General features: G+C 39.0%; 1 protein-coding gene across 4 annotated transcripts; it reads right to left on the reverse strand.

Annotated features, from left to right (window-relative positions):
* Positions 1-341: 341 nt before the first annotated feature.
* Positions 342-8,257, reverse strand: LOC116267838 (potassium transporter 7-like). 4 transcript variants are annotated; one of them, XM_031649764.2, is made up of 9 exons: positions 8,099-8,257; positions 4,269-4,512; positions 3,939-4,184; positions 3,074-3,124; positions 2,655-2,915; positions 2,268-2,320; positions 2,071-2,185; positions 1,732-1,986; positions 342-1,628 (listed from the first exon to the last, which is right to left on the reverse strand). In XM_031649764.2, the coding sequence occupies exons 1-9, from the start codon at positions 8,150-8,152 to the stop codon at positions 562-564; spliced, it is 2,346 nt and encodes a 781-aa protein (XP_031505624.1). In that variant the 5' UTR covers positions 8,153-8,257; the 3' UTR covers positions 342-561. The 4 variants fall into 4 exon arrangements, with proteins under 4 accessions (XP_031505624.1, XP_031505623.1, XP_031505622.1 ...); XM_031649763.2 differs by having other exon boundaries at positions 2,655-2,936; XM_031649762.2 differs by having other exon boundaries at positions 1,732-2,185.
* Positions 8,258-13,007: the final 4,750 nt, after the last annotated feature.

Below are 13,007 nucleotides of genomic sequence, written 5' to 3' on the forward strand. Positions count from 1 at the left end.
ATACATTTTAAATTTACGATTATTAGGCGAATGATATGAGTGGATGACCGACAGGTTTTGGCCCTTCTATTCATATTCAAAGTTGCATCTGTTTACGTGAAGAAAAAAAAAAAAATCTTGCCGGCTAACGAATTGGTTAGCGCTGCTGCAAATTACTTCCTGACGGCAGACATCGTCTGATGGTGGTAAATGTCCAAAACTCCGAAATATTCACCATGAGGGATATTTGCAATGCTTGGCTCTGGTTGGCCATTCAACGAGTATGTGAACTTGGACTTGGCTGCTACTTCAGGAAAAGGTAAGGGTGAAGGTTTGTCTTACTGCGGCATACCTTCCTGCTGTGCCAGACAATGAAAAAGTCAGATTGTCATTGGTCGTGGTTGACTTTGTAAGCTTAAAACCTGTTTTCAAGGCATGTATTCGTGAGATTTGTACAAATGCTTCGAGAAGCCCATTTTTTGGGATTAAGGATCCTGAAAGAAAAAAAAAAAAAGGTACAGGAAAACGTAAGACGAGGTTAAAGGTTTTAGTCGGTGACTCAGCGTGACAACGTACGCACACTTATACGTAGTAGATCATGCCTACTTCAATGAGGCTGATGTGTGGTATGTTCAGCGCGACAGAAGGCCCTCTGCAGTTCTTACGAAGGAAGGAGTACCCGATGTCGATTGCTAGTTTCTTGAAGAATGAAGACCTCTTCCTGGCCTTGATTTTCGAATGGCCCATTACGTATGCTACTCCTGCATCTTTTGCTTCAATGAGATCCATCAGCTCGTCTTTCACTGTTAGATCCATGTGGCCTTCTGGTAATTCGAATCTTACCCTCTTGTTGGGCTGTGGCGACTCGCGCCCATGGAGCGATTGCAAGCTCTGCAATGTCGGTGGTTTGCTGCTTGTGCTTTGCATCGCCTCATCCTGTTCATAAGGGACCAGGCTCAAGCTGGATCTTGCTTGTGTCCCTACTACTGCCATCCTTCCATCGTATGTACTCTCATAACTGGAAGATTGAGAATCATCTGCTTCCATCCGGATGAACTCTGCAATACTGATAATAAGCCGATCCTCAAAGTCGTCACTGTCCTTCTGGACATCCTTGTAACCATACCTCACGATGCATCTGTACATACGATATTCCTTTGGGCCAATGCGGCCAACGAGGTAACGCTCTTCATCAGAAACATAGGGTACAGGGACAGATTTTATGCAGACGAATATCAATACTCTGTGGAATGCTGGAAGATTGGTGACAAAATGTGAAAATATGGCCGGGACGCCAGTCACCAGTTCAGAGTATATGAGACCGATGCCGGGCACTCGTGCAATGCCAAGGCTTGGCCCAAGATCGAGTATCCATTTCATGGAGACTTTGTTCTGCAGGTCAAAGAGATACTTCTTCCTAGTGCCGTAGTGCCAAGTATACATGACAAGCATAAACACTCCAGATAATACTATGGGCACCCAACCACCCTGGGGCACTTTCATTACCGTGGCAGACAGATAAAAGCTCTCAATTGATCCGAAGAAGAGAAGAAACGCAAAGGCCAGAATGATTCTTTTCTGCCAAATGAAAATTATAACGATCGCCATGAGCCATGTTGTAACAAAGATCACAGACATAAAAGCAATTCCTGCAAGCAGAAAATAGAAATCTTTTACAACTCAATTGTAAAATGTAGTATGTCAAAAGGGTATGTCTATTCATAAAAGTATGTACATCTATAGTAACATTACCAAAAGCATTTCCAATCAAGGTGGTATCCTGGAAACCAACAGTAACAGCTATACAAAGAACCATTAGGATCCAGTTAACTTCTGGAATATAAATTTGTCCACGTATCCAACTCGATGTGTGAACAATCTTTACTCTTGGAAAGCAACCAAGGGCATGACACTGCTTGATGATTGAGAATGTAGCAGATATCACTGCCTGGCTTGCGACAATAGCAGCAAGCGTGGCAATTACGAAGACTGGCCAAAACACAGGTTCTGTAGAGATGATCACACAAGAATGCGTCAAAATTAGCAGAAAGGAAGCTGAATCATACCCCAGAAGACCGGTGGAAATCTTACTTGGGATAGAGTTATAAAAACTTGTTGGTATGTTAGATAGATTTTTAGACAAGAAAGCAGCCTGCCCCATGTATTGCAATACCAAACATGGGTATATGACTCCAATAAATGCAACCTGTTGATTACAAACATAAACCATGAATGAAGGTCCGCAGAACGATTTGCATATGTATGAAATAATAGCCAGCATAAAATACCCTAATCGACACTGGCGTGAAATGTCCAAGATCTGCAAACATTGCCTCGGTACCTGTGGGGAACCAATGCAACAAACTGTGAGTGCAATATCAAGATTGAGACTATTTATGATTTTTGCTACAAAGTCCCTCTTCATGTAGAAAATTTTTGCATAATGGGTAGAAGCATCCAGTGGCAGAGGCAAATGTGGGCTTTGTATGGGCCATTGCCCACATAGTCCCACATAAATTGCATATTTATATATTAGTGTCTCATAGATATTTAGTTATTTACATATTGTATACCCCTTAAGAGATACAGTTAACGACATGCGTGTCCCTCAGAAAGTTCTGGCTCCATCATAGGAAAGCATCTTCTGGATCTAGTAGGCATTGCAAACCAAGTACCTGTAATGCAAAGGAGAACCCCTCCAAGTGAAGTCCATCCATCTTTTCCCGTGATCTCGAAGAATTTGTAAACGTAATATGGTGAAAGAGCACGGTATACCCTTGGATTCCAGACAATGATGTTGTATATGCCAATAGATCCGATAGACAGCAACCACAAAATTACGATGGGCGCAAACATGAAAGCCACCTTTTGTGTGCCATAATGCTGCAGAGCGAACAAGCCAACCAAAAGGACACATGCAAGGATCACAACTTCACCTGAACACCGGTAAAGGGAACCTACTATATGTCAACCTCAAAACAATATCAATTACTTCAGTAGAAAAACTCAAGAGGCGCCAAGAGGGATCCAGGAGAGTCCAGCTTAATTATGAAGCGAATTAATCAAGTAAGAAGAATTCGAGAGTACCACTTACCATCATACAAATTTTTGGCACGGACTTGCAGACCTGACATGGATGACAAAACTGCAAAAAAAAGTAGAAAGTCAAACATGCTACTCATCCACACACACAAGTTTCGGATCTTTTTAAAAATGAAGTAGTACACAACATAGTTGACAAACCTGTGATTCAAACTCGGATGGGCAGATGACTGGGTTTGTCGACTCGGTCGGGTTAGTGATGAATTTTCAGTTGTACTTTTATGACACAGTTAAAGTAAGGTTTCTGACTTTCTAAGGGTTATTTTTTAAGCTATGCTTGGATGGAGGAAAAGAAAGGGAAGGAATGACGAGGGAAAAGAAAACAAAGGAAAGAGCTTTTCCCTCACAATCTCTCTATTTTCGGAGGCAATCACTCCATTTTAGGAGGGACTGAAATTACATTAAAAAAATTATATCCTTCATTGGCCCTTCCTTTTTTTTCTTATTAGTTTTCCTTTCTTTTTCCTCATTAATTAGTAATCCAAACACACTTTTCATTCCCTTCAACCAATCAGGTTGTTAATGCAATTGAGTTAGGCAATTTTGAGCGAGTGAGGGTGATTTTGAGCCACGGGCGAGCGTTGCCGAATCAGGTTGAATTGGGCAAAATAAGGGGTGAGACAGGTTCTAACTCGCCCAAACCTTGATTCGTGGCCAGATTTGTAAGCGATCGGAGCTGACTTGGGCGTTAGCCCGGAGAGTTTGCCAACCATGATACGCAAGGTCAAAGCAGGAGAGGGGGAGCTGTGTTAAGTATCAACGTACAATTTAACAAGGCAAAAAGGTTAAGTTCACGATGGTTCGATCGATGACGTGCAAATGAAGCATAAACGAACGAGAGAAGAGAATGAAGTTACCAGAAATTGCAGGGACGAGGACACCGTCGCCTATTACCATGCACGCACCAAATAAGACGACGAGAAGCAACGCCGTCCGCAGCTTTGTGTGCTTCTCAAGAAACGTTTTCAGTTGGGACATCCTAACGCCGTGGCTGGAATGCCCATATTTGTATGCTGAGAGTTCCTCATCCGCAGCCTGTTGATTGGGAAGTAGGCCCACCCTTGCATGCCGACATAGAAGCGAATAGAGAGCGAATGTTCCACCTGCACTAGCGGAACAAAAAGCGAACACCAATTAATTAAGTTTCAGTAATTCCCCATGAATTATCATCTAGCAAATGCACGAACCTTCACCATTATCATCTGCACTGAGGAGGATGAAGACATATTTTAGTAATGGGATTAATGTAATGGTCCAAAATATCAAAGACAATACACCCAAAATCGCCTCTTCGCTTTGGCTGTGATGCAGATTCCCCACAAACGTACTCTTGTACACGTACAGTGGGGATGTGCTCAAGTCCCCATAAACAACACCAAGACTTTGATATGCCAGAAGCGCTGTGTCTCGGCAGAACTTAAGCCATGAAACCTGCTACCAGGACATGTCAATTATATATTCAGGTAAAGTTCAAAACCTTGCTCCAGTTAAGCAGGACGAAGGCATTACAAGATGTTAATATCATAGAAAAAAATACCAATCGAAGCTTTGGAAGAAAATACTAAAGCTTCAGCTTGTCCTTATTCGATTTGTCATTAATTATATCATCTCATAAATCATAATTATTACATGGGGAGAACAAGGTAAAAAAGAGACTTGTAAATTGTTTTTCTTTAGTAACAAATTTTCAAATGAGATCTCGATACCACAGATCTTCAATGACATTTTCAAAATTTTTATTTTCTACAATTTCAAAAATCGTATTCATGCATGTTTACTTGCATGCAAAAGTTGTTTATTTTTCTCCATTAATTGGAATTGTACTTCTAGGGAGATTTATCCAAACAGGTCAGGTACGTCTCCGTGTCTTCTGTGTGTTTGTGAATCAAAAATGCATTTTCTTTATTTAGTAAAAGAAATATCTGTTATGTAAAACTTTTAATACTATACGTATTAAAATTAATATATAACAAGTATCGAAATACAAAAAGGATCTCAATTTTCTGTTTCTCCTTCTTTCTGCAAATTCTATTTTAAGGGCTAGGCATGCATGAAAACAAATAAAACATTATATATATCTATATAATTTTTATTTAGTGTGAAATGATATTTGTTGACATGTAAAAAAAAAAAAAGATCAAAATAATGTCCATACAAGTCAGCATCGAAATCCAAAATCTTCTCTACTTTCTGTTTCAGCATTTTTGTTGGAACAAAATAAAGAGCAACAGTGAATTCATCAAAAAGTGTAAGAGAGAGGATAGGATCCATCCTAGCTAGGACTTCTTAAAGTTTGATCTATATATGTGGTCTAACCTGCAAACAATTTTGAATTTGAAGCTCATTCATTGGATCTCATTTAAATGGGACTCGTATATGTGACAGAATTAAATGATTCAGAACCATGGTCGTTTCGCTGCTTTTGCATATTATGTTTGGCCAAAATAATTTGAAACCACGACTTTCTTAGAAAAAGGAAGTCGGTCAAGGTAGAGACGACACGCAGTTGGTGAGGCGCATATGGGCTAGAGGAAGCCACATATGAGCCTAACGAAAATGTTCTGGAATTAAATTAATAAGACTGATCCTTCTAATGTTTGAATAGCTGATCAGGCTGGGGTTTGGACCAAGTGGCGAGACCTTAGATAGCGGTTTTGGTCCAGTTGTTGCGTACCGAAGTCCAGTGGAAGGGGTCCAGCTTGACACCTAGTTAGGTGTCAACGCTTTTTAGAATTGTCTGACCAATATTCCATCAATTTAAACAACTTTGACTTCTTTATTCTATAGTTTATCTTATGAATGTAATTTTAGGTTCAAAACGTCATGATTCAATAAAAATTGATGTATTCTAATGTAAGATTTTAAAATACAATATAAAATCGAATTTTTTTAGGTTTCCAAAGCTCATCACGTCTAAAAAGCATGTGTTTTTTTGCCTATCGGTATGGCTTTAAACATGCATATAAGTCAAACCAGCATAATTAATTTTCTATAAAAGATTATTATATATATATATATATATATATATATATGTGTGTGTGAGACCGTCTGCATTGTCGGGCCTCCAGCCCTAGAGACATGGGGCTGCATGCTTGAGAGGCTGGACTATCTAGATGGCCAAAGAGATATTCTATATATGTACATACATGTATTATATAGGAAATGATATAGAAGGTTGTCATATAGATTCCGATGAAATCAAATGGTGAAGATTGAGTTTTATATGTGAAAGCTAATTGTCTTTTCAGGAATCTGAAACATCTTTTAAAGGAGATAAGGGGTTTCACTCGTTTCCTTCTTTTGAAGAGTATTTTGAACTCTTCAATAAATAATGGGACTTTTATATTTATAACATAATTTCTACCATCTGATAATATATCAACAGTTCGACCCACTTTCATATTTAACTTTATGAATGAACATGGATACCTCAGAACTCGGAAAACCGTTGATCAATGGTTTCAAACGAATGCACGAATCAAACTTATAAGTGTTTTAAAATCAAAGGTTTTCAAGTGACCATTAATTTTTTTTTAGGTGGGGATAATGTTTGCATTTTTTTTTTTGGGGGGGGGGGTGGGGGAGGAGGGGAGGGATAGTGGAAGAGGTGCCAAAACCCAAGTAATATTTTAACGGTTAGTATGTAGATCTGATCAATTATTTTGACACATTGTTGACGTGGTTGAATCCAAAGATGTGGTTGAAAAGAATATCATATCATTTGCTTTCACTTTGCCCAATTATTGGTTAAAATGACTAATCAATAATGATAACTATTCTTTTTCTCACGTTATGTAAGAAATTATTCGTAATTTTTTTATTTATTTTGTGAGCAGAAAATAATCCACGCAGAAGTTTTTCCTTACCCAGCCAAACACCAAGTTGATCGCCTATGCTTTTGACCTTGTGACCGTAGCGATGAGTTTTTATGATTTCGAATACAAGATTCTTTCAATGAAGAAGTAACTTTTGTCTTTATAAGTTCTTTTATTTAAGCAGGTTAGCCATTTGAACCTACAAAAATTTGGGGAGAGAAAGATTTCATAATTTATGGGCGCTGTCCAATAATTGAACGGGAAATATATATACATCAGCAGGACTTACGTATGAGAGGGAGAGAGAGGAGATGAAACCCTCGAGAAGGAAGAGGAGAAGGCAAAAAATGGAGAAAGATGAAATAATTTATAGATTATAAATAAAGCCCGACGTTCAAATAATTTTTACGGAGCAAGTGGTTAACCGAAAGAAACTTGAAGTCCTTACGCAGGTTTTCATTACACCACTCAAAAGTTAAACATGCACATTTTTGCAGAACAATCAACAGTTTAACTTGGTTTAGTTGGTTATAAGTCACCGCGGCTTACTATGGTTTAAGTCGTAAAATGTCTACAGCAATCTTATATCCTAAAAAGCTTTATCAAAAGACCTTTTGGTATTCTCAATTTTGATGCTTGCTTTATTGCGTTGTGCTGAAACCGCTTTAATTTTGGGTGCCAAACTCAAGTAAAAGCTACGAGGCAAGTGGGAATGTGCAAAACCGTATGGTCTCCGATTACTTTTACATCTTTTTTTCCCCTCTCCTCTAAGCTCTAACGGCAAGATACAACCAAGAGCGTAAATAAATCACAATCGTCTAACGTTCCAATTGGTTGCAAATTTTAAAACATTTTAACAGTTAAAACATTAAGTTAGAGTGAGAAACATTGGTCAGTTTTCAAGGTAAAGTTGAACCGCAGGATCAAAGAGAACATTAGTTGGGAAGGGCAGTAAGCAGCAGGCAGGGGATTAGTGAGGTCCCTTAATTTCCAATTGATGGAAATATAAAACTGGGTTTAAAAACTACTGCTTTTGCGAATCCTCTCTAGCTTCGATGAAGCTTGTAAAAATGTCAAAAACAGTAGAACACTAGAGATGGACGAAACTATGTATATGTATATGCGACAGGAGGGCAGAAAGACATGTCCGGAAGCAAACAAGACGAAGGCGACGAGGAGGAGAGGGGGAGAGAGAAAGCAACCGGATGTCGTTGACGAGGGTTGGGTGATGCCGTCTCCAGCCGATCCGCCTCCATCTCCGGGCTCACAAATATTGCTTTCTTCTGATCGATCGCTTGCTCCTCGTCCGATCCGCCACCGTCGAGACGGATAAATTTAAGTATCAGCTTCTGCCAGTCCCGTTGTTTGCGATGCTTCTTATAACCCACCATGGTGCGTCGGTTAAGTAGTCAAGAAAATGTGGGGATGTTTTTGTAATTAAAAAAAAAAACATATAATTTGTAATAATTTTATTTTTTAATTTTTATTTAAATCTTACCAAAACCTTTTTTTTTTTTTTAATCATTAACTATACTACTGACCCACGAATTTTTTATGCACCAATATAACATATAACCGGCTTTAGCTTTAGGAGACACCTAAGGAAGGAAGAGTACCTGCCACCAATAAATGAACCCCATCGTTGCAACAACATACAAGGATGCCCTAACTTCTCCCCCTCCAACCTCTTCGCCTTGCAAAAATTTCCGCTTCCCCCTAATGTCCAATCCTATAATTAGATGCAGACATGTGGTCCAGGTGCAACTAATTGAATACCATCTAAAAGAGAAGGAGAGTTTGCATGGGTGCCACCCCTCCAAATCCCATATGACCTATTGGAATAGTGTCATACAGCTCTTAATATTTACTAATCAACATATTTTATAAGTATTGCACATGAAAACACTAATAAGGAGGAATAACTGGTCATGTTGATGAGAAGCATTTAGGCTGTCAATTTGTCAAGGGATTAGATGGTAAAAATGCAGTTGTAAATATAAAAGAGCAGCGTTTTCTTGTTTTTTGAGAGTTCACAAATAGGCCTTGTAAATTCATTAAAGGGGAACATTGCATGGGATCCACACGGCGCTTAGCCTGAGTCCCAACCCAAGGGCCACCTTCCCCCACTAGCTCCAATAGAATACAACCCGTACACGTCCTTAGTTAACCAGTCACGTATTGTTCAATGTTGTGTAAGCGTTGTAGCTAACCCACCCCGTTAGGTGCTCCGCTGAGAGTAGGAAGCCGAAGGGATGTCAGAATTCATAAGTACGTAAACCTTTTCGTACGATGCGACGTCGAGGTTGAACGCATGGTAACTGTTGAGCTCACCAGGAGAGAGCATGATCGGCCACCGTGTAGTTGGTAATTGATTTGCTGCCCTTTTTTCCCCTCCTCCTGGCACTAAAGCGGGAACAGTAACCTAAGAAAGAACGTGATTAAATAGTATGCCTGATCTTGTCCATTCCCACTTTCAAACGATTGCGTAACAAAAGAAGCAAAACGTCCCTGTTGTTTTCCTCACAAAGTCGTAATCGGAGGAGCACTTACATTTTTACTTTTGCTGATGAATTTATAAGCAAACGATAGAAGAGCCCAATATTTTTGAGATTGTTCAACAGTTCAAACTTTTTGGGTGATACCTGAAATGAAAAAAGCTAGAACATGAGGCAAACCCTAGTAACTGGCTCTACTTCTTAAGCTTAAAAGCTCTTTGATCTCTCCTACACATGATAGCAAATGATGGCAATGCGCAGTGGAGTCTTTAATCGAAGTAGAGGGCCAGTCAATAATGCGCAGGCCGGTCCTTCCTTGTTGTCAACAGAAGTAGGTAGATTATAATGACGCAAACACGGGCTCATAAATGAAAAGGTGCCCAAGATTTTATTATTCTATTTGATTTTGCATGAGCTACAGTTTGTCTGGTTGCGACACAAACGGACAGCATGTTCCTTGGTTGCACGAGCTACAGTCTCTCATTAATTTCCTCCGCTTTACATCACCATTAGATGGAGTGTTCGGCCAGCCAGGGAAATGGGCCTCTTCATCGGGACCGTTCCACGTAACCATGACATCAAAGCTTACGCTGTGTTGCATGCTCGGTCTTCCAGGAAACGGATCACGTTAACCGGAGGGTGACTTCTGTGGTCTCCCCTCACGACAAGATAGTGCTGCGAAGGAGAAGCTTCTACTCTTGGTTCCAATTGCTTGGAATTAGGCGTGTTTTGGTTTTTAAATTATTGAACTCTACCTTTTATCAAGAATGTAAGGTTCCATACAGTGGGATCAAAATTATACCGTACAGCATGAGATCCAAACATTAGATACAATTTCATACGGATACATCTAGCTCCGAAAATTAATCCAATATATATTTCTCTACTATTTGAACGGACCTGGGGTCCATATGTAAGAACCTTCATCGAAGTTATGTACACCTGATATGTTTCAGTTTGCTGTTTCTATATTTTTTTTGTATTTCCTTAGTTTAGTCTTGTTCTCTCTCTCTCTCTCTCTCTACCCCCCCCCCCCCCCCCACCCAACCACCACCTTGTTAGTACTAGATTGCAAGGCTAATCTAGGATCCAAAAATCCCACTCCTTCAATTAGGTTGAATATCCAATATTCAAATCCAAGTCCAAATTCGCACTTGAACCTAGCTAGATCCAAACCCAAGCAGCATCTATACCCAAACCCAAATTCATATATATGAATCCAAGTCTACATACAATCCACAATCAAAATCCAACCCATTGCAAAATGTATGTATGTTATCGGGACACATTTCTTCCACCACTAGTTCCTTAGGGCTCAAGTAACGTGCACCTCTACTAGATCCCACCAATTTGAGGACTCCCCTCAGAAGAATAGGTATGATGGACTCGCTAAACTGTGGCTCAAGAAGGTGACCTAGCCTATTGAGATCTAAGGGTTGTGGCATAAAGACCTACCAAGATGTGGAACAGCATTGGTAGTGAACCTTGCACCACCCATCTACTCACAGGGTGCGGCTTAATTTACCAAAGGTTTCTATTGGTTTGTTGCAGAAGAGCATTTAGATTGGGCATATGCAACACATTTTTTTTCCAATCATCATTATGCATCAAGAGATCATTCTGATTGTCAAGAGAACAAAATCCTGCACATAAAAACATTACTGTCACTGTTTCAGTCCCAAAAGAAAGTACACTGTAAAGCTTCATGAAGAACCTGTTGTCCCTAAGAGCCATCCATACATACAATGGTGTTTGAGAAGCACGATTGGGAAAACATGCAGAGGGAGGGACCTGATTTTACTGGTTGCATTTATTCTGTTCCATACAAAATTAATATGCTTAGCACTTATGAAAGAAACCGGGTAACTTCTACAAATATTTTACCTGTGAGCTGTCCCAACTATCCAAAAATGGTTGATCTTGATATGAAATTGGGAAATGTCAGAACAGTCGGATGACTAAGGATATCATTCATTTTAAGAGTGAAAATGAGGTTGTTTGTCAAGTGGATACGAGTGATATACAATAATTCCACTAAAGCAAATGAAGGTTCAGTCAATACTGGTGTACTTGGATATGCCTTTCAATGAAACCTTGAGACCCATCTAGATGTGCAAGTCAGATCTATTATCTGTGTCAGATATGAATGGTTTAGATAGTGAGGGGGACAGATGCTTTCACCCTTACAATGATTTAAGGATTAGGTTTCCATGAGGGGAAGTTATTAAAATTAGCTTGTTATTGATAGTGGTTGAATGTTATCCTGGTTGTAAATATATCATGCTTTAGGTCTCTAGATTGATAGACATTTTGGTGCACATTAAAATAAGTGAACATGTGATGATAATGCATAAACTGATTGGTCCTTTAATGGCACAAGGCCACAAGTGGTATATAGGTGAAATATATCACCAAGATTGCAAAACGTGTGTATGTTATTGGGACACATTTCTTCCACCACTAGTTCCTCAGGGCTCAAGTAAAGGGGACCCATACTAGATCCCATCAATTTGGGGGCTCCCCTCCAAAGAATAGGCATGATGAACTTGCCAAACTGTGGGTTGAGAAGGTGACCTAGCCTATTGAGATGACCTGGATGATCCAAAGGTTGTGGCATAAAGACCTACTAACATGTGGAGCAACGTTGGTAGTGGACATTGCAGCACCCATCTATTCATAGTGTGCAACTTAATTTACAAAGGTTTCTATTGATTTGTTATAAAAGAGCATTTAGATTGGTCATATGCAATACATTTTTTTTCCAAAAATCATACATCAAAGATCACTTGTTGGCAAGAGAACAAAATCCTGCACAGAAAAACATTACCATCACTATTCTAGTCCAAGAAATAAAGCACACTGTACAGCTTTATGAGCAACCTCCTTTCTCTAATAGCCAATCTATACATACATTGGGGTCTAAGAAGCATGATTGTGGAAACACGCAGAGCGAAGGACCTAATTTTACTAGTTGCATCTGTTTTGTTCCACACAAACTTAATATGCTTAGCACTTATGGAAGAATCTAGGTAACTTCTATAACTATTTTACCTATGAGCTGTCCCAACTATCCAAAAATGGTTGATCTCGATATGAAATTGGGAAATGTAAGAACAGTCCTCTGGGCTGAGGATATCATTTATTTTAAGAGTGAAAATGATGTTTGTAAAGTGGATACAAGTGATATACATGACAATGAACATGTAAATAATTTCACTAAATCAAATGAGGGTTCTCCCAGGTGTACTTGGATATGCCTTTTAGAAACCTTTTATCATCTGTAATATATGAATACTCAAGAATTCTAGAAGCAGATTTAGTTTGAGATAAGAGATAGCCTATTGAAGAACAGTCTAGCTCAATTCTAAGAAAATAAGTAAAAAATCCTAAGTCAGACATATCATATACCTATTTGACAATGGTTTTAATTTCATCAATTCATTTATTATTACTTCCAACTATAATCATGTCATCAATATGTAATAATAGTATCATGCTTTCTTTTTCAGAATGCTTCACAAATAATGTTGTATTTGTATAACATGATTTGAAATGATTTTGTCCCTTAACTTTAGTAAATTTATCAAACCAAACCTTAAGAGCTTGTTTTAGGTGA

Source organism: Nymphaea colorata, unplaced genomic scaffold (genome assembly GCF_008831285.2).
Source record: "Nymphaea colorata isolate Beijing-Zhang1983 unplaced genomic scaffold, ASM883128v2 scaffold0001, whole genome shotgun sequence".
NCBI classification, from domain to species: Eukaryota; Viridiplantae; Streptophyta; class Magnoliopsida; order Nymphaeales; family Nymphaeaceae; genus Nymphaea; species Nymphaea colorata.